General features: G+C 44.7%; 1 protein-coding gene across 15 annotated transcripts in view; it reads left to right on the plus strand.

The window, feature by feature from the left end:
- Positions 1–25,105, plus strand: part of ZNF532 (zinc finger protein 532) — a 113,369-nt gene extending 88,264 nt beyond the window's left edge. For all 15 annotated transcript variants that reach the window (XM_082641152.1, XM_082641163.1, XM_082641160.1 and 12 more), the window contains 3 exons: positions 19,014–19,126; positions 21,330–21,477; positions 23,073–25,105. In XM_082641152.1, coding sequence (XP_082497278.1) covers positions 19,014–19,126; positions 21,330–21,477; positions 23,073–23,567 — 756 coding nt within the window. In that variant the 3' untranslated portion in view covers positions 23,568–25,105. The remainder of the gene's footprint in view (positions 1–19,013; positions 19,127–21,329; positions 21,478–23,072) is intronic.
- Positions 25,106–26,205: the final 1,100 nt, after the last annotated feature.

The following is a 26,205-nucleotide window of genomic DNA, read 5'->3' on the forward strand; positions in this document are numbered from 1 at the left end:
AAAGCCCCTAGAGCCCATTGATTTGTACGAGAAATGCTTATTTCTTGCCCGTGCAGAGTTTGTTACAGGTGTGAGGAGTTCTCTGGGGCAGTTCTCCTTCCAGTGACTCAGTGATCAAGACCGTTTCTTTCACCCCCATCATCTCAACATAGGTGCCCCTGCAGTAGGGAAAAAAGACTAGAGAATCACATGCCCTTATATTCTGGCTGTGACATGCAACACATGCCATTGGCCAGGACAGGTCATGTGACCAGACCCATTGGCAGTGTAGTCTTCACTGTGCCCCGGCTGGGGGGCCGGGGAGGGGGAAACGACAGGCAGTGTTTACCATGCCCAGTGCGGTGGCCATGGCATCGAAAGTGGTGTGCCCGGGTTCTCACGGCACTGGCTGAAGATGGGTATTGACACTAGCACTTAGGAGGGTAACCGGAAGGGTGAGGGTCTGGAAACAACATAAGGAGGAAAAGAAGCTGGAGTCCGAGGGAGCTTTGATAGCTGTCTTTAGATACCTGTATCCTCCATAGAAGGACCAGTGCATGATTAATTACGGGGGAGCTGGAGCCTTGTGGGTGAAATACCTACCTACTTGTCATGGGCAGGTAGATTCAGGCAGCAGCCAAGTGACCACCTGTAAAGGGATGGAATAGAAAGGATGCCTTTCAGGCTCACACCGGGATTAAATGAAAGCATCTGTAGTAATAAATACATGCAGTGGTGGCCTAGCTACCAGGAAGTAGGCATCTGTATGCGATCATAGTCTAAAAGTCATTCCGTCTGTCTGCAAAAAGCATTTCTTCGCACAGTTGATCTAATTTGTAAATTGCAGCAGAACTTGCAGGACAAAGTCATTGTGACCCCAGTGGAACTGAGTCCAACAGAGTGACCGCACGTTAGAACCACCTGGAACACTAAAATCCCAGCAGCCATGTGCTCCCCAGGCCAATTTCCTGGGCGATGCTGGGGATGGGACCTGGCATTGGCATTTTAAGCCAGGTGATTCTGGTGTATAGGCAGGGTCAAGAGCACTGGTGTCATCAGGGACACTGCTGTGGCCCTCGCTCATCTGACGGAAGCACACACCTTTGCTGGTTTATGGTGCAGGGGAGGCTGGTCCCAAGCGCATTTGTTTACGAGACTCCACCTAATGCTCACTGTTGGGGGTGAATGCAGGTGACACAACTCATGGAAAGTTCAATGTTAGTGCGTAGATGAGCAGCTGGGCCGAGTCTCACTATTCAGTGCCTAATTGGAAACTATTCCAGGGTGTCTTAATGTTTCTGTTTCTAATGAGTTTGTGAACCTTTAAAAAAAAGTCCACAGATCTCATCACCTCCTTTTTTGGTACTGGTTGCGCGTGACCTGGAATACTTGGTATTATTTCGTCTCTTCTGTTGTGAAATATACTTTCAGCATACTCAGAGATGTAGTTGAAAAGGGGGCAATGGCAGAAACGGAAAATGGGAGAATGAAACGATGAGAGTGTCTGGGAGATTAGCAGAGGTATTGATGTGAGCATGCTGTCATTTGCCTTTTTAAGTGATGGTGAGTTTCCTGTGTGTGTATACATTTGTGTGTGTGTTTATGTGTGTATTTTTTTAAAGCACCCATCCGACCTGGATCCTAGCCATGCTTATAAAATACATGATAGGGCATACTTTTTTCCCTTAATCTTTCTGAAACATTTTTAGAGAAAATTATGTAATAAAATGTTACATCTCCTTTTTGTTTCTGTCTTCCTGCTTTACTGTGGTGTTGATTATTAGTTAAGAATATGAAAATATTGTTTGCAATTAACTGTTCGCAGTTAATTGCCAGATGGTTTCACTTTCATTCTTTTAGCCTTAGTTAGAGTTCATCCTGTTGTCATTATGCCTGCGTTACTTAGGAATACGAAAAGGCCTTTAATTAATATGACTGTAAGGAGAGGAATAGGTTTTTATCCTGAAGCTCAGTCTTTTAGCTGTGGTGGGGTTAACGCTGCCAAAATTATACTACCCCGGCAAGAGGTGAAAAACATCAGTTTCTCATATCTTTTTGGCTTAGAACTTATTTGTGATTGCTCAAGGTCTCAGGAGAAGTGTGTTTAAGTCACGTGTGTATTCTGCACTCCTCCTGGTCATTTGTTGGTGAAGGATGGTTTCCCACTTGATTGTATGTTTGGCATCAGATTTGAACCCAAGGGTTGAAAGTCACATAAGTTAGAGTTTGTATATTAATGCTTTGTGCAAGAAGTGTACATCATTGCTGGTTTTAGGAGACTTATTTTTAATTTTGGCCACTGAAATTGATATTTTATTAATATATTCTTTTATTATAATTTAATTATAATTTTAATGTGTAAATTTTAGAATATATTTTACTATATTTATAATTTAAATTATACATTTATTATAATTTTAGTATATTTTATTTATTCTATTAGATAGTTTATTAGTATAGTTTATATGGTTTTATAAAAGTCTTCTATGTGATCTAAAAACTTTAAATGTAAAAATGTCGAAGGTTTTAGTTCAAAGCATTTTAAGACACACCTATTGATGATGTTGGTGAGTTGTGCTGATTTGGAAGGTGGGGCGATGAGATGACAGGGCTTGAGGACTTGCTGCCTGTGTGGCGTGCACCATTTTAATAAGTCGTGCACTTGTCCTTGAAGCAGGCTCTAAGGTGGACGTTGTTACGAGTGCCGTTTTACAGGCGAGGAATGGAACCTTAGGGAAGGTTGATTTATTACCCCAGGCTCTACAGCTTGTAAGCAGCAGAGGTAGGATTCCAATCCAGACTCCCCAGTGTAATGCTAGCAGCTACTGTTTGCAGAGCAGGAAAGCTTGATATTTCAAAAATAGCTTACTTTTCGTCTCATTAGGTCTTTCAATACCGATGTGGAACGGTTAGCAAATATGTGACTTTCCATCCATCGTCACTTTAATTTAGGCGTTTGGTCTTGGTTAAAGTTGTTTATGTCATCCTTAAACCAGCGCGTGTCTATGGTTTAGGGAGAAGGTTGGGTGTAACAGTCTCAGATTCCTTAGCTGGGACGCACGGCTTTCCTGGAGTGGTTGCAGTGGTGGGAGGTGTCGTTAATTCACTGTGCGGGTCTTCCTGCGGGGTCTCGGGATGCTTGGGGTGGCTCCCCTTTCTTAGAGACTGCCTGGGTTGTGTTTGTGGCTGAGTGGATTGTAGCGGGAGTGGGCTTCCTGGGAGATAGAGGATCTTCCTGCAGAAAGAGGGCTCGGAAACCTGCAGAAACGCATGAGGGAGTCCGCTGCCTGACTCCAGGAGTTACCTACAGTAGAGGCTCTCAGGGAGAGTAGAATCAGGATCAGAGTGTTGTCTGATGGTCTGGGTCTGGGGTGTTGGGGCGTGGAGAGGCGGGTGGGACCTGGGTGGGGTCCACCGTGGGTAACTGTGACAGCGTCACACTTGCTCACACTCCTCCCCTCGATTTGTCCCTTGAAGTTCTGCTCTAAAGGAATTAGTTAGTTGCCTCGGCATGACGAGCTGTTGAGGGTATTCACTATTCACTTCTTACTGATGCCTAACAGGGAGATGGCACTGGAGAATAACTTCAATTTAGGAGGTAATACATCTTTTAAAATATGTAGAAAGCAGCAAGTTTTTATCTCGGGCATTACCTTCCATTTAAAAAGTTCAGTGGCGGTCCAGTGGTTAGGACTCTGTGCTTTCACTGCCGAGGGCCTGGGTTCAATCCCTGGTCAGGGAACTAAGATCCCGCAAGCCGCCCAGTGCGGCCAAAAAAAAAAAGAAGTTTAAGAATTACTTCTTTGATGTTAGTTTCTAATATATTCCAGTTAAACTATTTTAGCAGACCTATTTTTTTTTTTGAACCCTGAACAAGAACTTGGAAAGCCCCCGCCTTCCCGGCAATCCTGCCTTGTTTTACTGAACCAAAATACAGTTACAGATGTAGAGAAGGAGCTATGAGATTTGGCACTAAATTCAAAGAAGATGAAAGGACAAGTTGAGTGACCAGTTTCCACTTCTGAAATTTATGAGGGACAGAAAATGAAGAAATATAAAACCTTCAAGAAAGATTAATAAGTTCTTTTGAAAATGTGACTCAAATAAGACTATAAAATATTATTCCAAATTTTGTTTATAGCCAGAAGAGATTTTTTTTTCAGATGCTTCAGAAGATTTGCTCTTAGATGTAAAACATTTGTATCTGCTCGTATGTCTCTTGCAGCTATTTTAGGAGACATTTTTCTGTAAACTCACCAAGAGGTTTCTGCCAGCAAAGTTGAAGGACTTTGAATATATATATATATATTTATTTATTTATAAAATAAACTTATTTATTTTTGGCTGCGTTGGGTCTTTGTCGCTGCGCAAGAGCTTTCTCTAGTTGCGGTGAGTGGGGGCTACTCTTCGTTGTGGTGCGCAGGCTTCTTCATTCGGTGGCTTCTCTTGCTGCAGAGCATGGGCTCTAGGCGCGTGGGCTTCAGTGGTTGTGGCACGTGGGCTCAGTAGTTGTGGCTCACGGGCTCTAGAGTGCAGGCTCAGTAGTTGTGGCGCATGGGCTTAGTTGCTTCGCGGCATGTGGGATCTTCCCAGACCAGGGCTTGAACCCGTGTTCCCTGCATTGGCAGGAGGATTCTTAACCACTGCGCCACCAGGGAAGCCCTAAATATATATTTATATATGCCCAGTTACATGGTCTAAAGGATAAGAATGGCTTTCTCTGTGAGCTCCTTTAGTGAACGTTTTCTGATTCACTGTAGGACATGGCATGTTACTGCACATTGCATTGGATATTAAGTATAAAACCCCAAATTGAAAAATGTATGGGGAATTCCCTGGTGGTCCAGTGGTTAGGACTTGGCGCTTTTACTGCCGTGGTCTGGGTGCAATCCATGGTCGGGCAACTAAGATCCTGCAAGGTTCGCAGCATGGCCAAAAAAAAAAAAAAGATGTACAATAAACATAATAACAAAGTAGTAGGCAAATATGTTAAGTCTCAGTCATCAGGTCAGTGAGGTTGCCTCTGAAAGTCTTGTACGATTTAGGGGCTGGTGGAGCCAGAGTGGGAGCTGCTAGTGGTCCCAATAGAGAGGGTCCCCAACAGAACCAATCGCCCTGCAATCAGAACTCAGGAGATCAGACCCAGCAGCAGATAACACAGCTTAGCGGTAGATCCCCCCACAACTGCCAGAGCATCTCTTGGGAATGTTGTCTGTCTGTCCCGGGTGGACCCTTGTGGGTTTGTCTAAGGTGGAGTCCTGAAGCCCTTGGTGTCTCACCTGGGCCTTCCCACACCTGCCCTGCCAGGCCTTGTGGTTCCAGCAAAAAGAGCTGCTTATGGTCCCTTCACGCACACCACACTCTTCCTTGTCTTTGCCACTTCAGTTCCCTTTGCCTGGAAATCCCCGTCCTTGCCTCATTGCCTGGTTAACTCCCAGGTAGATCCAGCTAATTGTGGCTAGCAGCAGTGCCCCTGTGCCCGCGGGGCCCCTCTGTGTTCTTCCGCCTGCCTGTGGCCACTGCAGTCATAAATGGGACATCCGCTCTTTATTTTTTTTTTGTCTTCTTCAGCAGACTGTGATCTTCCCGCTACAGAGCAGGGAGATCCTGGTGAGTGGAAGTAGGAGCTCAGTTAACAGTGTGGAATGAATCAGAGAGCCCTGGGCCCCATGGGGTGCTGGAGAACCAGGCTGTCTGGGCCTTCAGTGTGGCCAGGCCCAGGCTCTGGCTGGTTACTCTCACTCCTTTTTGTAAGTGTGTGTGGCACCTGTATTTTTTACCTTGCCGCCTGGCAGGTGCAAGCCTCTGGCCAAAAGGGGTTGGATCAGTGTGAGTTCATTGAACTTAAAGCGATGGTGCTGCCGACCAGCACAACGTATCTTGTTTTTTTTTTGGATTGGAGTATAGTTGATTTACAATCTTGTGTTAATTTCTGTTGTACAGCCAAGTGATTCAGTTATACATATATATGCATTCTTTTTCATATTCTTTTCCATTATGGTTTATCACAGGATGTTGAATATAGTTCCTTGCAGCGCAGCGTGTCTTTGCACTTGAAGTACAGCTCGGTGGTCCTCTGCCCTGAGAGCGTGCAGGCAGCACCTGGTTAGAGAGGGCTGCCTCCCGCCCCTGCAGGGACTGAGGTGTTCGCAGACGTTCGGGTGCTTGCAGTACATGGCCCAGCAGGGCTGCTGTGATTTTGGAGACCGAGGAAGACTCTTCCTCTCTGGGCTCTTTCTGTTTATCTCTCGAGGTTTAGGAGGTGGAGGCTCCCTGGATGCTGGGCTGGTGCTGTTGCCAGATGGGAGAAATACGAGACTTGGCCGTCTCCGTCTGTTGTGGGTGAATGTACCAGGACTTGCTGGCCTAAGAACATTTGTTATTAAAAACATTGCCTGAAGCCAGGGACTTACTTCCCTCGCTGTCACCAATGAGCAGTTTTCCTCCTCTCCGCTTCCACTGCCCCCGACCCAGACTGAAGCCTCCCAGGGTCCCACCCCCTGTTCTCTGTCAAACCTCAGTCCCTTCCTGTGCCCCAGCGTCTCCTCCCTGCCCCTGGCATCCCCGGCAGGCAGATATAGGTATAGATCCAATGGGCTGAGGCTAGGGGAGGAGAGTAGTTTCTTTTATGACCTGAAGTGTCCAGGTTTGCTCTGGGATTGGGTTTCTTCATTGAACCAGATCCGAGAATGGTGGCGAGGCTTTAGAATATTGGTACGGTATTGTGGTGTGATGTGAGGAGGCTTTTGTGTGCTTGCCCAGGAATGCAGCATCCATTTGGAATCTCTTTAGGAAAATGCATTCCTAAGTCCAACTGGCAGACCAGATTTTTAAATTTTAAGAATTTAGCACCGGACTGTGGTGACCTACATGGGTGGGATGGGGTGGGGGGGGGTCCATGAGGGAGGGAATATACGTATACATACAGCTGATTCACTTTGTTGTACAACAGAAACTAACAACATTGTAAAGCAACTCTACGCCAATAAAAAATAAAAAATAGGGCCTCCCTGGTGGCGCAGTGGTTGAGAGTCCGCCTGCTGATGCAGGGGATACGGGTTCGTGCCCCGGTCCGGGAAGATCCCACATGCCGTGGAGCGGCTGGGCCCGTGAGCCATGGCCGCTGAGCCTGCGCATCCGGAGCCTGTGCTCCGCAACGGGAGAGGCCACAACAGCGAGAGGCTCACGTACCGCAAATAAATAAATAAATAAATAAATAAATAAATAAATAAAAATTTTAAAAAAAATAATTCAGCACCCGATTCAGTAAGCTGATACTACCTTGAAGCCCAAAACAACCAGAAAATAATTTTACATCCCGAAGTGGGGGCATCAAAGAAAATACAAGGCCATCTTGGCTGTGGTTGACTTGGTAAGAATCATAAAATAGATGGCTCTGGAAGGTGACTCAGAGGTTACAGATTCCCACTCGGTGTTCATTCAGTAATCTAGATCCTGGTGGTACACGGGACATGTTCTGAGCACTTCCTATGAAAGGAAACCATCCTCCTCATTTTGTAGTCATGACTTTTTCTTTTTTTACCCGGTTTGTTACTTACTTTGTTAAATAGATTTGGTTCTGAATGATTGAGACTTGGCTCTGTTTTCTGTAGAATTTGAGACAGGGGTCTAAATCTGGGTTAGCAAACTGGTTCACAGGCCAGCCACCTGTTTTTGTAAATAATTTATTGAAACACAGCCACGCCCACTCATTTATTCGTCATTGTCTGTGGCTGCTTTTGAACTACAAGGCAGAGTTGAGTAGTTGCAGCAGAAACTTTATGGCCTGCAAAGCCTGAAATATTTACAATCTGGCCCTTTACACAAAAAGTCTGCCAACCTCTGGTCTAAATTTATACTCTGTATGTATTTCCCCCAAACCACTCAGTTCCAATTTGTAGAAGCTTGGATGGTTTATTACTCAGAAATTATTTTTCTTGATGCTTTCACATGTATGAAGTTTGAGCTTCCTGTGCTGTGTTCACCTAAATACCTTTTTATTTGTCTATTCTTAGATGTAGTGAGACTGGAAAATCTCACTAGTGTCCTAAATATTAAATTCTCTCAGAAAAGACTAGAATTTATGACCCACAGTATTCCAGATTTCGGAGGAAGGCTACTCTACTTGTGTGCGTACAAGACCATTTTCTAAGAGAGCATAGGTGGTTTGGGTGAGCAGGTTTATTTCTTGTGATTCACCATCCATGACTGTAGGTAATACTCATATAGAGTGAAAGCTTTACAGTTTTGTGGGCACATACTGACTATATCCGGATCTAATAGGAATAGATGAATTAAATACTAATGAAACATTAATTTTTCTTTATCCTGGTGAAAAGTTTCAAGAATTCTCACAATGCAAATTATACCTTTTATTTATTTAATACATATGCTAATGATACATGTTTCTTTAGTGAATTTCTTTTTTAATTATCAACTTATTGAGTTATAATTTATATGTAATCTGAGTACATTTTTATTCTGTAGAAAAGCTAATTTATTTTACAGGAGGCATATATTAGACTATATGTATATATATATAGATTTTTCACCTGTTCAGGTTATCAGTCTATACTGTTATGTTTTTAAAGTCTTTGGTGCCTCTGGGTACTTGCATATTATAGGAATAAGATACAGTTCTGAAACTGTTTAGAAGAGGCCATTCATTCATAGTTAGGGAATGTTTAGCTTTACACCATGTTTGTTCTTCCGTATGTAACTTTCTTTTTTTCTATAAATATTTATCAAATTGCATAGTGTTTGCTATGAGGGAGCTCAGACAAAGTGTGAAATGTAATTCTTGCCCTTATAGATGCTTATAGTTGGGTAGAAAAAGAAAGGATAAATACTTCTAAAGCTAAAACTAGTTTGAGTTGGGTATGAAACAAGAGTCTTAGGATCATCACAAGGTGTTAACGTAATTAAATGCTAAGCGAAAGGTGCATTCAATTCAGATTTTAGCTCAGTACCTGTTGAGGCTCTGTGAATAAAGCGAGCAATAAAATATAGTCCAGCCTTAAAAGAAATCGCAGGAAGATAGAGTGAAATTAAAAATTAAAATTGGGGCTTCCTTGGTGGCACAGTGGTTGAGAGTCCGCCTGCCGATGCAGGGGACACAGGTTCATGCCCCGGTCCGGGAGGATCCCACGTGCCGCGGAGCGGCTGGGCCCGTGAGCCACGGCCACTGAGCCTGTGCGTCCGGAGCCTGTGTTCCACAATGGGAGAGGCCACAGCAGTGAGAGGCGCGCGTACTGCAAAAAAAAAAAAAAAAAAAAAATTAAAATTGGGTTTGATACGTGGAAGAGAAGAATTAGACTTACATCTAAGGTACAGGGAAGCAGACTTGAACATCACTGTTCCATGGAGCATCAGCAGGGGTGGGGAGATGCCCGGGAAGGCTGCACAGAAGAAATGCTACCTCATACTATCCACATAAGTATCTGGAGGATGCACAAGAGGGATTCGCCCTGTGTGCAGATGAGCAGGCAGAGAACGGATATGTGGTGCAAACCATCATGGCTTTGCCAAGTGACTGCCAGCACGTAGTACTGGAGTGTGATGCTCTAGGAAGGGGGCAGTGGGAGGCTGGGACAGGTGAGGTGGGCAAGTCCAACGGCCTAATTCCCTGAAGCTACAGAGAATGCCAGGTGGGCTTTAGGGAGAGAAGGGACACATTGAGATGTGTGTTTCCAGAGGTTCACTCGTAGCTGTGTGGGATATGGGCAAGAGAAGGAGAGGCAGGTGGCTGGAGAGATCGGGAAGGCCCACCAAGGACCTGAGAGCTGAGCTGGCTGGAGGGGGAAAGGGTGTGAATGGGCGTCCAGGAGAGGGAAAGCTGTCTCAGAAGAGCAGGGAGGAATGTGTCATGGTCTTCAGAAGATGGTGGATTTGAGAGGCTTTGAATGGAAGGTTTATAAAGTCCCAGGAGATGTAGTCAAAATGGTGGGTTGAGGATTAGATTGTGGACCATCTCGAAAGCCAAGAAGTTTGGATTTTGCCTTACACATAAGGGGACGGTGCAGTGAAAACCCTGTTGCATCTGATCTCAAATACTGTGTCGTCTCCCATGACAAAGGATGATCCCGTGTCCCCGCCCCCTGTGAGGGCAGCCCATCCATCTGCACGCTCCATCCAGCCCCCTGTTGACCACTCGAGGGTGTCACAGCCGCCCGCACTTGTCCACTCTCTCCTGCATCTTTCTCAGCATCATAAAGCTCTGCCCTGGTACCCTTATCCTAGCAAAGCAGCCTTCCTCACCCCCCTTCCCTACTGCCATTTTTTCTCTCCCTCCCTTTGTAATAAATCTCCCTGGAATCGTTGTCTGTCCTTCTGTTCCCTGCTTCCTTCTCCTGTTCAGACTTCCGTCCCACCACTCCACCAAAGCCACTCTTGCCCACCTGTCCAGTGCTTCCGTGTCCCTGAGTTCAGGGGGCTTGGGTTTCCCAGTTGGCGTCTTCGTTGACCTGCCTGAAGCACTCGTCTGCTCTGTCCTCCTAGAAGTGCTTTCTTTGCTGGGCCTCTTAAGCACTGTCTTCTCTTGGTTCTCATCCTGCCTCATCGATAGCTCTTCTTGGTCTTTATCATCTTATGACGTTGATGTGTCCTTTGACTCTCAGACGGTTCTCATCCAGGCCCATGACTCAGAGTGCCATCTATGTCCTAGTGACTCACAGATCTATATCTGCAGCCAGACCTCTCCCCTGAGATCCGGACTAACCACCTATTTATTTAACATCTCTGCTTAGATCTCCAATGGGCTTCTCACACTTAACGTATCCAAAATGTCACTCTTGATTCCTCTCCTTCCCTAATCCTGCTTCTCCCCTGTTTTCTCAACTGGTAACTGCTCCACCGATGCCCAGGCCAAAGAATTTGGAGTGATGCTTGACCCCTCTTTTTCTCTTCTTTGTCACCTACATTCAGCCCATCCATACATCTACCCTGGAGGTACATACCAAATCTAACCACTTATCATCACCCTTTTCCCCCAAGCCCAGGGCACAGGATCTCTCCCCTGGAGCCTGTGCCCTGGCTCCCTGCTTCCACACTTGGCAGCCGGGGTGACACATCTAAACTGTGTCGGTCATATTGGTCCTCTGCTCAAACCCTTCAGTGTCCCCTCCTCGCGCTCATGGACGATCCGGAGCCCTCACCATGGTGTGCAAGGCTCTGTTGTCTGCACTCTGAGCTCCCCACCTGCCGTCTCCAGCCCTCACTGCATAGAAAACCGCAGAAAGGATGTGATCGGGCAGTTCCCCAGGGAAGTATCAATGGCTCAGGAGTTTGTGCCTAGATGTCCAGCATCACTAGGCCTCGGAGAGAAACAAAAGTGCAGTAGAATTTTTACCATTCACTTTGGCAGAGCTGAAGCATGTGACCTGGTGTTGAAGACTCCTGATGAAGAGACACCGACTTAGGTCACTGGTATCCTTTTTGAGGACAGTTCAGCAAGAAGGGTCACAGGGCCTTAACATTTTTACAACCTGAAAGTCTATTTTCAGAAATCTATCCAAAGGAAGTAATTGGTTGACTATAGAAAATTTCATCTGTAAAAGTTGAAATAATCTAAATCTTTAATAGAAGATAGTTAAATGGATTATGGTCCATTTATACAATAGAATACAATGGTGGATTCAGAAGAATGTGGAATCATCAAAATATGTGTAGCTGTGTGTGCTTTACAAGCAAAAAATCAGGTGACAGATCAATATGTATAATACAGACTCATAAATACATGTGAATCCGTGTATCCAGAAAAGACGTGGGCAGGATATATAGCTAGAAATTGATAGTGTTTACCTCAGTTGGTGAGATTAGAAGCAATCTCATTCTCTTTTAGTTTGCAATAACCATTTGTTATTTTTATAATTGGCAACAGTAAGAGAAAGAACGTGAAAGCCGCAGCATCTAGATGCATCGTGTTACTTCACTTTGATATGGAAGCTGCCAGGCAGGAGTTCCTTCAGTTTCCCAGTCCCTTCACCCGCCCAGTGGGCCGTGTAAACATTGCACCTGTTTATGGACGGAGCCTTATCTCCAGTCCACAGGAGGATGTGCTCTTCCTTCTGTGTGAGTCCCTCCCTGTCTCCCCACCTCTGTCCTCGGTGTCTTTGTTTTTTAGAGGCTCTTATCAGGATTTAAACATGCCCACACCTCACCCATCTTCCAGGAACAAGCAGTGCTTGCTCTCTGTCCAGGACTTTATGGTAAATTTGTTATTCTATGAACACTTTGTAGAACATGCTCATATTTTTCCAGTAGATAATTGTGTATTCAGTTATTTTTTTCTTTTATTCATTTACACAGTGACTATTTACTGAGTGTTTTCTGTATGCTGAATGCCAGGGCTATAAGGATGAATGATCCACAGCTTCTGTTTTCAAGGACCTTACAAGAGAGTGAAATTCCTCCTGAAATAAAAATAAAAAGCCGGGCCTCCCTGGTGGTGCAGTGGTTGAGAGTCCGCCTGCCGATGCAGGGGATACAGGTTCGTGCCCCGGTCTGGGAGGATCCCATGTGCCGCGGAGCGGCTGGGCCCGTGAGCCGTGGCCGCTGAGCCTGTGCGTCCGGAGCCTGTGCTCCGCAATAGGAGAGGCCACAACAGTAAGAGGCCCGCGTACGGAAAAAAAAAAATAATAATAAAAATAAAAAAATAAATAAATAAAAATAAAAATAAAAAGCCAAAAACAGAGTTCAGGGCTTTTCTTTGGAGGAAGAGGCACACCATATAAATAGGTATTTTATCTGTTAACTGAAAAATTTTTACCTTACTACCATTAGTCATTAGAGAAATGCAAATTAAACCACAATGAAATACCACTAGCCACCCTTGATAATGGCTATAATAAAGTAAAATAAAATGGCAATATCAAATGCTGGGAAGGCTGCAGAGCCATTGGAGCTCTTCTTATCCATTGCTGGTGGAAAAACAGAGTACGGCCATCTGGAAAACACTTTGACAGTTTCTTATGTAATTTACCATAGGACCCAGTAATCCCATTCCTAGGTATTTACCCAAGAGAAATAAGATCGTATGTCGACACCAAAACCTGTCCATGAATGTTTATCGTTTATACTGTATACTTTAATAATTTTCAAAAACTGGAAACAACCTAGAAGTCCTTCACCTGGTAAATGGATAAACAAACAGGGGTCTGTCCCTACAACGGAGTACTGCTCTACAGTGAGAAGCACGGACTACTGATACACTCGATAGAGTTGCCGACGCGTGGTGCCGAGTGAGAGATGCCAGGCTCACAAAACCACACACATTATACTACATGGCCCCACGTATGTGCCAAATGGAAAAAGCAGAACTGTAGGGTGGAAAACAGATCAGTGGTTTTCAAGAGTTGGGTGTAGGAAGGAGGGGTTGACTCTAAAGGGGCACATGGGAATTTGGGGGGTGATGGAACTGTTCTGTATATCTTGATTGTAGTGGCAGTTACTTAACTGTATCCATTTCCCAAAACTCATTAAAAAGTGAATTTTACATTTCGTAAATTAATACCTCAGTGAACCTGACCTAAGATCTTTTTGAGGCAACAACAAAAATTTTTTTTTATATGAGCTATATTCACATGGTTCAAAAATCCAAACAGTATGAAGGAATGCAGTTAAAAGCCTCATTTCAACCCTTGCCACCCTTGAAGTTTCTCTATGCCAGTATCATCCTATATGCATCTGTGTTCTCATTTTTACCTCTTTTTAACACAGAACACAGGTTATTAATATAATTTTCTGCACCAGTTCCGTCTCCATGTAATTTATGTTACAGTTCTTTTCATATCAGTGCTTTGAGATCTTTCATTCTTTTCTACCGCTGCATGACAAGAATATTGTTTTGAGTGCCTATCATTTACTTAACCATTCCTCCTTGGATGGGCCCACATTTTTTCCCATCTTTTCCCCTTACACACAGTGCTGCAGTGAATAACCTTGTATGTAAGGTCAGTTCTGCTGTAATGCCTATGTTGAAAACACAGATTTGTTCCAATGTAGTTGATACATCAGGGAACAGTTGAAGCATAATGTGAGTTCTGAGTTTGCTCGTGTGATTCCATCCCTGAGAAACACTAGGTGAGCATAGAAAACTGTGCAACAGAGTTGTGTAGGAGTACACCCGACACACTTGTGCACACACCTTCTGCCTTCACCAGTGACCTCATCTCCCCATGGGCTGAGTCACACAGGTCCACACCTGGTGTTAAAACTTCCCTCCAATTTCAGATAACCCTCCTTACACCACTTCAGAAAAACTCAAGCAAGCCCCCTGGCGCTCACTTCCACAAGCAAACTGAAGGTCTTTTTCAAGGTAAAGTGCCACATTTTTTGCAGCACCTAATATGTGTTTCTTAACCGTTTAACGTGTAAATCCATGCTAGTTTAGTTTTTATTAAATGAGTCATTGGCAGTTTTTGAATGTTATGCCCTGAACTTCATTGTTGCTGGAAGTCTTGTGGGTTTTGTTGCCTGATTCTGCATAGTTCAGTGATTTAGAGCATGTGTTCTGTGTATGTTGTCTTAATTCAGAACTGACTGTACCATGTGCGGGCTTATTTGTAGAATAGATTCCCAAGTGGAAGGGTCCAGGGTTTTAGGAGTTAAATTCTGAGGGATTGCTGCTGTGGTAGGCGTAAATTATGCAGTTGGTATGGTTTTCCTTTTTCATCAAAACCGCTATGATAGAGCTAAAGGATGTGTGTCAGCGTGCTTTGGGAATAACTTCGCTCCCGTTTTATCTTAAACTTGTGGCTGTTCCTGGACGTGTGCTGGTCCGTCAAGGAGGCCCTGTGCATGTTGGTGTGAGGCAGATATCTCGTGGAGGAGGGAATCGCAGAAGAGATGGAGATGAGTGGGTGTCTGGCCAGATGGGAGTGTGAAGTTGTGGCTTTTCTCCCTCTAACTTCTTCAGAGTCACCTGAGACAGGAAGGGACTGGTTATCAGCATGGAAATGTCTGGTCGTGAGAGTGCCCACATCCACCAAGTGCCATCCAAAAAGAATGGCTTTCAGAGGCATTTAAAATCCCAGAGCTCAGACCTGAGCCCAGGGCTGGGGCATTTAGAACAAAGGAGTTTGTTTGGTAAGAGCAGTTAATAATAACGCTTTCTTTCCAGAAGGACACAAAGGTAAAAGAGTCAAAAATTGGAGATTAGGGAGAAGGTTTAGGAGGTGTACCCAAGTGTTTTATTTGATATTTTGCTCCTAACGTTTTAGCAAAATTTTCAGACCCTTCCAGCTTATTAGTTCACTATTTCTTTAAAGAGTTCTCTTTAAAAACAAAATAGTTTATAATTCATAAATTTCTTTTCTGATTTTAATTAACTATAAAAAGTGCACTTAAGGCCCTGGTTCTGTTCATATCAGTTTATGCAGCCTTGGAGCCAGCAGAAGTAAAGGACGTTAAAAGTCTTGAAAACAGAATCATGATAGACTTTTACACTTTCTTTTTCCTTTTTTTTTTAAGTTAATTATTTATTTGTTTTTGGCTGTGTTGGGTGTTCGTTGCGGTGCGCGGGCTTCTCATTGAAGTGCCTCCTCTTATTGCGGAGCCCGAGCTCTAGGCGTGAGAGCTTCAGTAGTTGCAGCACGTGGGCTCAGTAGTTGTGGCTCGCGGGCTCTAGAGCGCAGGCTCAGTAGTTGTGGCGCACGGGCTTAGTTGCTCCGCGGCACGTGGAATCTTCCCGGACCAGGGCTCGAACCCCTGTCCCCTGCATCGTCAGGCGGATTCGTAACCACTGCGCCACCAGGGAAGTCCTACACTATCTTAATACTGTTTTTTCCCATGTTTGTTTGATTAAAAATTGCTTCCTGTGTCATAAAGTAGCAGTATGAACTATTATAATATTGAAGATACAAGTTATGAAGATAAATTAGGCAAAGCACCTTTAAACAGGTTAGTATTTAAAATTTAACAAAGAAGAAAGTCATTTGTCTTGTTAGATATTGTGAACATGGCAGGTTTGATCTGGAAACTGGAGTTTAACTTGTAGATTTCTTGTCACCAGTGATTTTGAAACCTTGCCCCATTGTTTTGAGATTGCACAGTTCATTTCTGCAATTTTTTTCATAAAGATGTTGAAAAAGAGTATCTCATACATTGTCAACTCTTTTTGAAAATAATAATTATTGATTTAGCTAAGCTGCTCTTCATTTATTATCTTCTGAGGATTTCTTTATTGATATTTCTCTATTACAATTTTGATTTGATATTAATATAACTACACAGTAACAAGAAGTAGAATATTAAAATCTTCACCATAATAGAAAATCCAGTCTGCATGTCTCTGAGGTCTCTGCCCTGTTCTGTGCTTAGAAAGATATACTTCCATTGTCTCCCTCCTTTATGATTATTTGCTACAACTGTCTTGCTTTCAGAAAGATGTCTTGTGTTTCAACTCTCCCAGGTGGTCTTAACACTGTCCATCTTATATGTACAGAATTCAACAGGAGTTAGGTATTCGTAGATGTTAAAAACCTTTATTGAAACATAGTAGAACTATTCATAACTGACTGTTCTTGACTTAAAGTTTTATTGTAAAAGAAACCTCTTATTCATTCTCTGGCTACATATGCTAATAAAAGAGACTAGGGATGGCCTGTTTAATGTGATCAAAAATTTTTATGAAGCAGAAGGGACAGGATGTCTCAGGCACTAGTTGGTCACTTGCTTTGTTCTCTGTGTCTCTCTTTTTTCCCCCAGAGATGATTCTTACAGTCTGGGATATATGATGTATGTGCATATATCCCGGGGATATGCTTAGGAAAACAGTACAAGCAATGGTACGACTTGCATCTTTAACTTGGAGAAGGAACTTCCTCCTTTGCCTTTGTCTGGGTTCAAGACCTTTTCAACGTCCGCCGGGCTGATTGGCTTTCTTTAAAAGATAGTATTTTCCACTTTTTAAAAAATGAAACTTGGATATGTAACTTTATTATTACTAATAAAGTAACACATATTGAGGATTTCTCTGTCCCGAGCACTGTGCTAGCCCTTCAGCAGCCCCCTTCCCCCAGCACCCTCTCTGAGGACAGCACTGCTGTGATCCCCACTTGGCAGCTTGGGGAGTGGGTGTTTATGGAGGTTGGGACACTTTCCCCCATCACGTGGTTTGTGAGTGGTGGAGAAAAGGTGCCAGCCCATCTCTGGGACTCCTCTCAGCCGCCTGAGTAGCTTTGCTTACCAGCTTGAATAAGGATGTGTTTGTCAGGTGATTAATGTAAAAATAATTTTTTAAAAAACATCATTTCTGGGCTTCCCTGGTGGCGCAGTGGTTGGGAGTCCGCCTGCCGATGCAGGGGACACGGGTTCGTGCCCCGGTCCGGGAGGATCCCACATGCCGCGGAGCGGCTGGGCCCGTGAGCCATGGCCGCTGAGCCTGCGCGTCCGGAGCCTGTGCTCCGCAACGGGAGAGGCCACAACAGTGAGAGGCCCGCATACCGCAAAAAAAAAAAAACCAAAACAAACCATCATTCCTTTATCGCTTAGGTCACAGTTGCTTGCTTATCTCTTCTTATTGCCAAAGATAGTAACCCAATTTCACGTGAGAACTTATTCCTTCTTCATCCCTATTTTTCACGAGGGCTGAGCCAAATTTGTTTCATTCATAAGGCGAACAGTTCTTTCTTGATTTCATTTCCTTGTGATATGACATTACTTCCAGACTGCAGTACATATCATGCCCAAATAATTTGTTTTAAACGTTAAGCCACTAATTTGACTTCAAAGGTTCCACATGGGAATCTGTTGAATTAACGTTATGTCTTAGCCAAAGTGGGAAACTTTCACTTTGATTTTTATATATCTCTTGATCGCGCTCTCTTGCTTTCTCAGTGTCCCTCCCCAGCACACACACACACGCACGCGCACACACACACACACACACACACTCTACATATACCAACAGGCAATATCCCCAAAGTGGTTTCAAGCTTGTGTTCTTGAGATAACCAAATGGTATCATTTAAAACAAAAAGCATTCTTGGAAAACTCTTTCCCTATTTAAGGAATAGTTAGTTATTAGTGGAGAAGCTAAAATGTTTAAAATTAGCCAGAGATGTAGTTTAAAATGGCATATTGGAGAAGGAAACCTGTTCTTTCTGGATATAACAAATTAACTAATGGCTTTATTTGGTATCTGCTGAAGAATTGTTTTTCTAGGTTATCTGCTTTTTAAAAATAACGTCTCTTAGGCAAAGAAAATTTATGTAATGTTTTCTTTTCAGCTATCTGGGTGTTTGTGTTGAATCAAAATCATAAGTGTTTTTAAGGGAAAAAATAGTTTTTTAGTCTTATGATAAAGTGTTCTCTAGAAATGAACCCCTCCGTGACTACTCCAGCCCTGCCCACCCTTTCTGTTACTTTTTTTCTTCTTTTTTTTGTGGTATGCGGGCCTCTCACTGTTGTGGCCTCTCCCGTTGTGGACCACAGGCTCCGGATGCGCAGGCCCAGCGGCCATGGCTCACGGGCCCAGCCGCTCCGCGGCATGCGGGATCCTCCCGGACCGGGGCATTAACCTGCGTCCCCTACATCAGCAGGCGGACTCTCAACCACTGCGCCACCAGGGAAGCCCCTGTTACTTTTTTTTTTTAATTGATTGATTGATTGTTTGATTTTTGGCTGCATTGGGTCTTCACTGCGGTGCGCGGGCTTCTCATTGCAGTGGCTTCTCTTGTTGCGGAGCACTGGCTCTAGGCACGTGGGCTTCAGTAGTTGTGGTACGTGGGCTCAGTAGTTGTGGCCCACAAGCTCTAGAGCGCAGGCAGGCTCAGTAGTTGTGGCGCACGGGCTTAGTTGCTCCGTGGCCTGTGGGATCCTCCCAGACCAGGGCTCAAACCCGTGTCCCCTGCATTGGCAGGCTAACTACTGCACCACCAGGCAAGTCCTCATTTACATCTTTAAAATCTTCTAGTCTTGTTACTGTATTGCTAAACAGCAATGATACTTAGACTCTTACAAAAGAGTTTTTAATTTGTAAAGTGTTTCCGTTTTTGTTCTCTCAATTGACTTTCTTTCCTTTTCTCCTAATAAAGCAAATGAAGAAGCACCCCTGCCGCCAGTGTGACAAGTCTTTCAGCTCATCCCACAGCCTGTGCCGTCACAACCGGATCAAGCACAAAGGCATCAGGAAAGTTTATACCTGCTCGTAAGTCGTGATTTCTAATGTGGGAAGCACAGTGAAAGGATTAGCCTGGAACTTCTCGAAGGTTTTTCCCATTTCACCATTAACTTTCCATTTTCCCATTCTCTGCTCCATGGTGTATGGATTTCCTTTCGGAATTGTATTTTGTCTTGACAGACCATTCTTGCTTGGTTTGTAACACTTAACAATATTAAAATAAAAAGGGGCAGTCCCTTGCCCACCCTTTGTATGTTCTTATGTTACCTTTGTTCTTTTTTTTGGCCACACAGTTTGTGGGATCTTAGTTCCCCGACCAGGGATTGAACCCGGGCCCTCAGCAGTGAAAGCACAGAGTCCTAACCACTGTACTGCCAGGGAATTCCCACCTATGTTCTTATCCATTATACAGAGATAGGCATTTTATTGCTGAGACTTTTGGGGAAGTGGCTCACGGGCAGGTAGGTGCACGGTTGAATGAGATGCCCTGCGGTCTCTCACACACAGTGAGTTGGCAGCAGCAGTAAGCCATTTGGGCTGGTGGATCTACTCAGGGTTCAGAGCGGGCCCTGGTGGGGCCAGTCATGGAGTCCTCCTGGACTGGACGTTTGCCCCTTGGCTGCAGTGCATCCCTCATCTCAGCACACACTGTTGGTTAGAGACCAAATTCAAGGAACTGAGAGGGTGAACCCACTGAGTGGACAGTCCATGAGATTCTTCTTTGTATATGAAGGTCAGAGATTATTAGCTTATTATTAGTGAGAAAGCTTTCTCACCCACTCAGAACATGCCTGAAGTGAGGTGATGTAACAGGGTTACTTACTTTAAGGCACTTCTCATAAAAGAGGACTAAACGACACAGAAGCCATGTAGCCAGCGTGTGGCCATGATGAAAGCAGGGCTCCGTGTACCATGTGGCTGAGGGAACGTGAGAAAGTCGGCTGCCAGATCGCTGCTGCTTTGCTGTGTCTTGGTTAGTTAGGGAAAGTTTCTTGGGTAGGAAAACAGGGACCCTCCTTCCGTGAAATTGAAGCCAGGAGTGATTTTGGTGAGATGAGAACATGCTGTAAATACAGACTGTATGTTGAGACTGCATTGAAAGAATCAGTGAATTTAGGAGGAAACCCTGGGCTGAGAAAATGGAAAGGAAGGCTGGCGTGGATGGCACAGTCCTTCCTCTAGCAGGTGTGTTCATTTCCTCGTGAAGTGCCTGTAAGGCAGTACAGTGCCAGGATTGTCCAGCTAACTTCGTTGGTTCTTTGGTGTTGGTGCTGGTTCCCACTGCTGCCCCATAGAGCGTCTCTAACAGGATATCATCAGAATTGGGAGCCAATCGTTATAAAATTCTTAGAAACCTCTCTGAAGACAGCAAATTTGGTTCTTCATAAGCCGTGAGGAACTTTCCATCTACCTTCGCTGCAGTGGTATTCTTGATGTCTGGCTTAGAGTATCTGTCATCACCATGGTCATTAACTTTCCTTTACCTGTTTTTGGCCTGTTTGATGAAGAAAATGATAAATTCATATCTTCTAAAGAAAAACTGTAATCATCATTAACAATTTTGCACAAGCTGAAATGACAATTTAAATAATTGACCAGTTTTGGATATCTGGTCACAGTTTTCTGCATTTTAATCGACTGACTGAACACATGTATTTGAGCACTGCGGTTCTAACCATGCATATTGCATTTGTGCTTTGATGAGGAATTTGATGGAGAGACAGTCTGTCTTGTCTGTGTTACGGCAAAGTGGACAGGAATCATTAACACCAGCGTGAAGGAGTCAGGCAGGGACTTTCTTCCTGTTAAAGTGTCTCATGACGTAAATTCTGAGGGAACAGTCTGAGTCACTGGAAAGAAAACTTTTGAAATTTAATGTTCTCCATGTTAAAATTACAGCCATCTAGAATAACGGATTAAGTAATACTTTAACCAAACTCAGAAAATAAATACTCCATCAGACCCAAATTAGGCTGGTCCTGTAAGGACACAAAAACTGATAGAAAACTTTTAACAAAAGCTGCAAGAGCTTTGTTTTTTTTTTTTCACCAATTGGAAACTATGATGCATAGCAAAATTACTCTTTCGCTTTGGACCAGTGGTACTCATGCAGACGACCCTGGCCCCTCTGAGCGGGCTGTCGGCTGGCTGAGGGCTTTCAGCAGTGAATGTGCGCCTCAGTCAGTTCCTTTAAAGCAAGTAGGTTATTTCCTTGTCTTTTTCCTCACAGGCACTGCCCAGACTCCAGGCGTACCTTCACGAAACGGTTAATGCTGGAGAAACATATCCAACTCATGCACGGAATTAAGGATCCTGACTTGAAAGAAATGACAGAAGCCACCAATGAGGAGGAAACAGAAATAAAAGAAGATACCAAGGTCAAACACTGCACGTGTTCTCTTTACAGTGAAGTTGTGTTGACTTGCTTTTGCCATTTTTTTTTTGCGTTTAAATTATTCTACGGTTACACAGTTTTAAAAATTCAGACTGTGCATAAAGCTTTAAAATAATAGGGACGCTCTCTCTGCACTCGTTCTGAGCTTTCATCTTGCTCCTAAAAGGTAACCTTTATTAAGTTTCTTCTGTATCCTTCCAGACACAACTTTAGGGATTGATCTACTTACATATAAAATTTTTTTAATTTTATGTTGACTCACAGAAGTTGTCTCTTAGCCAGGGGATTGTGTGAATCTAGACTCCTTTTCATTGGCAGTGTATTGGTTGTGAGAGGTACCTAATCAAAAATGATTCCATTTAGCTTCTCTTTGTACTGATAAAGGATTACGATAAGATTCGTAGATAGTGCCTTATCAGTAGGTAGTGAACTTGAAGCAGACAACAGAACGTATACTAACCTGAGTACACAGTGTGTGTGTGCAAGTGCTGTTTCAGTAAAGCAGACAGGAGACCTGCTGTCTTTGGCCCTGTGCTGCGTCTGGAACGTTCCTGGGTAAAAGCCTGTGTGTGCTTTCAAGGAGTTAATCGTTGACATCAGAATACAAGCCAGGGGCTTCCCTGGTGGCGCAGTGGTTGAGAGTCCGCCTGCAGATGTAGGGGACATAGGTTCGTGCCCCAGTCCGGGAAGATCCCACATGCCGCGGAGCGGCTGGGCCCGTGAGCCATGGCCGGTGAGCCTACGCGTCTGGAGCCTGTGCTCCGCAACAGAGAGAGGCCCGCGTACCGCAAAAAAAAAAAAGAATACAAGTCAGAGTCGTGTTGCATTAAATTGTAACCCCTTCCCTCAAGTGATGGAGAGGCGGGGGTGGAATTAAAGAATGTACGTGCAGGAGCAGCTTTAGGTCAAGGCGGAAAAGCAGGACGGCCGCGGAGCTGGGAGGACAGGGCGTCCCCTCGGCTTGGATTTTTAGAGAGCTGGAAGGGAGACGATTTGATGGGGCCAGAGGGGAAGGAGTGGGAAGTGAGTGGGCAGGAAAGGGCGCTTAGGAGACCCGGGGAGGCTCGGGTGGCTCCATCTGAGTCTCGGGAAGAGCACAAGTGCAGACATCTTCTCCTCCACGAGGTGCTTTTCAGTCCGCCCGGCCCCTGCCTCTCCTTGGCCTCATCTGCGCACTCACCTGGTCACCCTGCCCCGGCCCCCCTGGCCTGCCTCCTGGACCCCTTTCCCCATGTGGCCTCCTGGCTCAGGCTGTCCCTGCCACACTGCACGCTGGCTCCTTCATGGCTGTTTGTCACTCCATTGGCGCCTGCGTCCCACGAGGGCCGGGACCTGTCTGTCCTACCGAGCCGGCTGATGGAGGATGCCTGGTCATCCTGGAGCTGAGTCCACCTCTGTCGGGGGGCTGGAAGGCACGACCCTTGGGTGGGGTGGCGGCCGCGCAGCCGTCAGGAGCCCGCACCCCCCCGCTCCTGGGACACGTTTCCCCGCAGCCCTGGAGCCCGCGAGCACCGACCGCCCGTCACCCGCCCAGAGACCGGTTTTCAGTGCGTCACCCGCTCTGTTTTTCTCTCCAAGGTTCCCAGTCCCAAGCGGAAGTTGGAAGAACCCGTTTTAGAGTTCAGACCTCCCCGAGGAGCCATCACGCAGCCCCTGAAGAAGCTGAAGATCAATGTGTTCAAGGTGCACAAGTGCGCCGTGTGCGGCTTCACCACGGAGAACCTGCTGCAGTTCCACGAGCACATCCCGCAGCACAAGTCGGACGGCTCGTCCCACCAGTGCCGCGAGTGCGGCCTCTGCTACACGTCGCACGTCTCCCTGTCCCGGCACCTCTTCATCGTCCACAAACTGAAGGAGCCGCAGCCGGCGGCCAAGCAGAACGGGGCCGGTGAGGAGAGCCAGCAGGAGAACAAGCCTGGCCCAGAGGACGCGCCGGCCGACGGCCCCGTGTCGGACAGAACATGCAAAGTGTGTGCAAAGACGTTCGAGACGGAAGCTGCCTTAAACGCCCACATGCGGACCCACGGCATGGCCTTCATCAAATCCAAGAGAGTGAGCTCGGCAGAGAAATAGCCGCGCACCCTTCCCGCCGAGAGTCCCGGTCCACATTGGAAACAGAGACAGATTTCTTACAAAACGTTGGCAGTTCTCATAGAGTGAACAGTACTGTCTAGGCTGTTGCAATATATCCGCCTTCCACTCCCTTCTCCGCCTCCTCCTGTATATCCTCCTCGATTAAGTATTAAAACAGTATTTGAGTTGAAAAGAGTTTGTATATATTTAAATGAATAACTTTTTATACTCTTTGTTACATGTTTATATCAGTATTTAGTGGGAAATGTTTTGAAGTTTTTTTGTTTTGTTTCGTTCTTGGTTTTTGTTTTTGTTTTTTAATTTGAGTTAGAATTTTTCTTTTTGTACTGTTTCTTTAAAACAGTTCTTAGTATCAGGGGCAGTTCCTGAATTCAAATAAACCATTTTGTATGTCACAGATTTGAATGGGTTAACTAATTACAGGCTACGATAATGCCTTTTTTAGTGTTTTTAATTTTTAGAATTCACTACATAAATTGTAGGTGACTGTAGGTCTCAAAAACACTAGGGACTTTTAAGTGTCTTAGCACTATCCTCAACGTGCCTGCTCCGCCAGGGAGTGCCGGCCCCGCCAGGACCGCAGCCCGGCGTGTGGCGTCTTCTCCAGGCCAAACTGTGTCGAAAGCAGCCTTGCAGGTCGCTTCTTTCTCAGTAGGGGGATGAAAACTTGGGCCAGAAATCCAGTAAGGAACGTGGATTAGTTCCATCTCAGAATGGGGAAGGAGGGTATCCTAAAGGGAAAAAACGGGGGTGCGGAGTGGCTGGGGGCAGCGGTGGCTTTCTGGGCCGATTTGCAAGGCTGACTTCTAAAGAGCACAAGGAGATATAGCAGCGAAAGGGCTGGACTACTGTAAAAGTTACAAATACATAGTTAGACCAATAGATTTATATAGTCAAGCTTTTGTCATGTAATTTATTAACTATTGCAAAGACACAACTAAAAATATCAAGTATTTCTCTGGCTCTTGACAGGAGAAAAAAAAAATCACAATTGACTTAACCCTTTGCTGTCTAAAGAGTTGGCGTTTCCTGTTCAGGGTGCTACTGCCAAACGTCCTGGTACTTAGACTTGGGATGCACAACTTCCACCTTATTGATGCAGCAGCCGGCGTGTTGCAGTTGGCCGTTCGAGTCAGCACTGAGCCACCTGGGTTTAGTTCAGCCATTTCAATTAGTATCGTTAACATCGGTAGTTCCGCTTTCTTAGTGCAGCCGAGGTACTCTTTTGTCCCTTCCAAACGTTTATAGTTCTCTGGGAGAGTTATACTTTTTGGTTTTGTGTTTTGTGTTTTCTTTTGCATTTTATATCTTGTATTTATCCCTAAACATGTTTTGTACTTTTTTTTTTTTAAGAGAAGAAATTCTTTTGTGTATATATAGATATACCTGCATGAGATACTGTAGTCAACGTTCGGTTCCTCAAAAGGTCTTGCTGCTGTCAGGTGTCATGCACTAACCATATCCATCCTAACTGTATTAAACACATTTCATATGTAAATAAACGTGGGACATTTGGCCCTTGTGCTTCCGTGAGAGAGTTATTGATGGTGGGTCGCTGACATCTTCATGAAGTTTAGGGAGTGATTCATTGCAGGGATGGGCTACGGGATATTGCTGAATTCTCCCTGCTCAGAAGAGCAGCATATTCATTCTCGTTAGCAATCAGCTATTTTGTCACTTTCATATTGACTCCATCAGTACATCAGTATAACCCGAGGGTGTGATTAAGTACGCCTCGACTTGAAATTCAATTGCTGTTACTTGTTATATTTATACTGTATTGCTCTTAAGTTGTATTCATAGCACTTTTCATATGTTTCTGCATTTGAACCTTGCAATAAACCTGTGTGGTGGGCTGCACGGGTCTAATAGCCTAGTTTTACAGTCGAGGAAGCTGAACTCATTAAGTTCTTGGCCTAAGCCCTCAGAGCTGGTAAGTGGCTTTGCGTATGAGAACCCAGATATTCTTGCTCTAAATCTAGTGCTCGCGCTATGTGTTTATGTACATATTCACAAATACTCCTTTATTCAACAAATAAAAAGTATGTGCAAAACACAGTACTAGAAATTTTTGTGTGTGGCACTATGACTTTTATAAGATAACTTGGGAGTGTATCTACTCATAAATACCCAGATGTGCTGGGTAATGTGAAATTGGCATCTATTAAATGCCTAGATGAGCATCCAGGAAAGTTTTAAAATAGGCCCAGAGGTCCAAAATGAAGAAGAAACTAAAATCCAGAGTAGAAAAACAGCACCCGATGCTGTAGCCCTGGGAGGAAACCTGGATGGTTCAACTGAAGAGAGAATTGATGAACTGGAAGATGGATTGTGAAGAAATTCCCTAGAATGCAGCAAAGAGAGAAGGAGATGAAATATATGAAAGAGCATAGGAGTCCAGAAGGACAAAATAAGCAGCTCTAACAAGTTTAATAGGAGCTCCAGAAGGGGGAATAGAAGGAACTGGAGAGAGCCGGTGTGGAAAATTCTTAGCTGTTAATGAAAAGACATGAATACTTGGGTTAACATGGTGAGTGCTGAGCAAAAGTCCACGTGGGGACTTGTGAATTCTACCCATTTTTCATTAGTTGAAGATACTGGGTGTGGTTGTCAATGT

The sequence above is a fragment of the Mesoplodon mirus genome, assembly GCF_964341445.2.
Source record: "Mesoplodon mirus genome assembly, chromosome: 13".
Lineage (NCBI taxonomy): Eukaryota > Metazoa > Chordata > Mammalia > Artiodactyla > Ziphiidae > Mesoplodon > Mesoplodon mirus.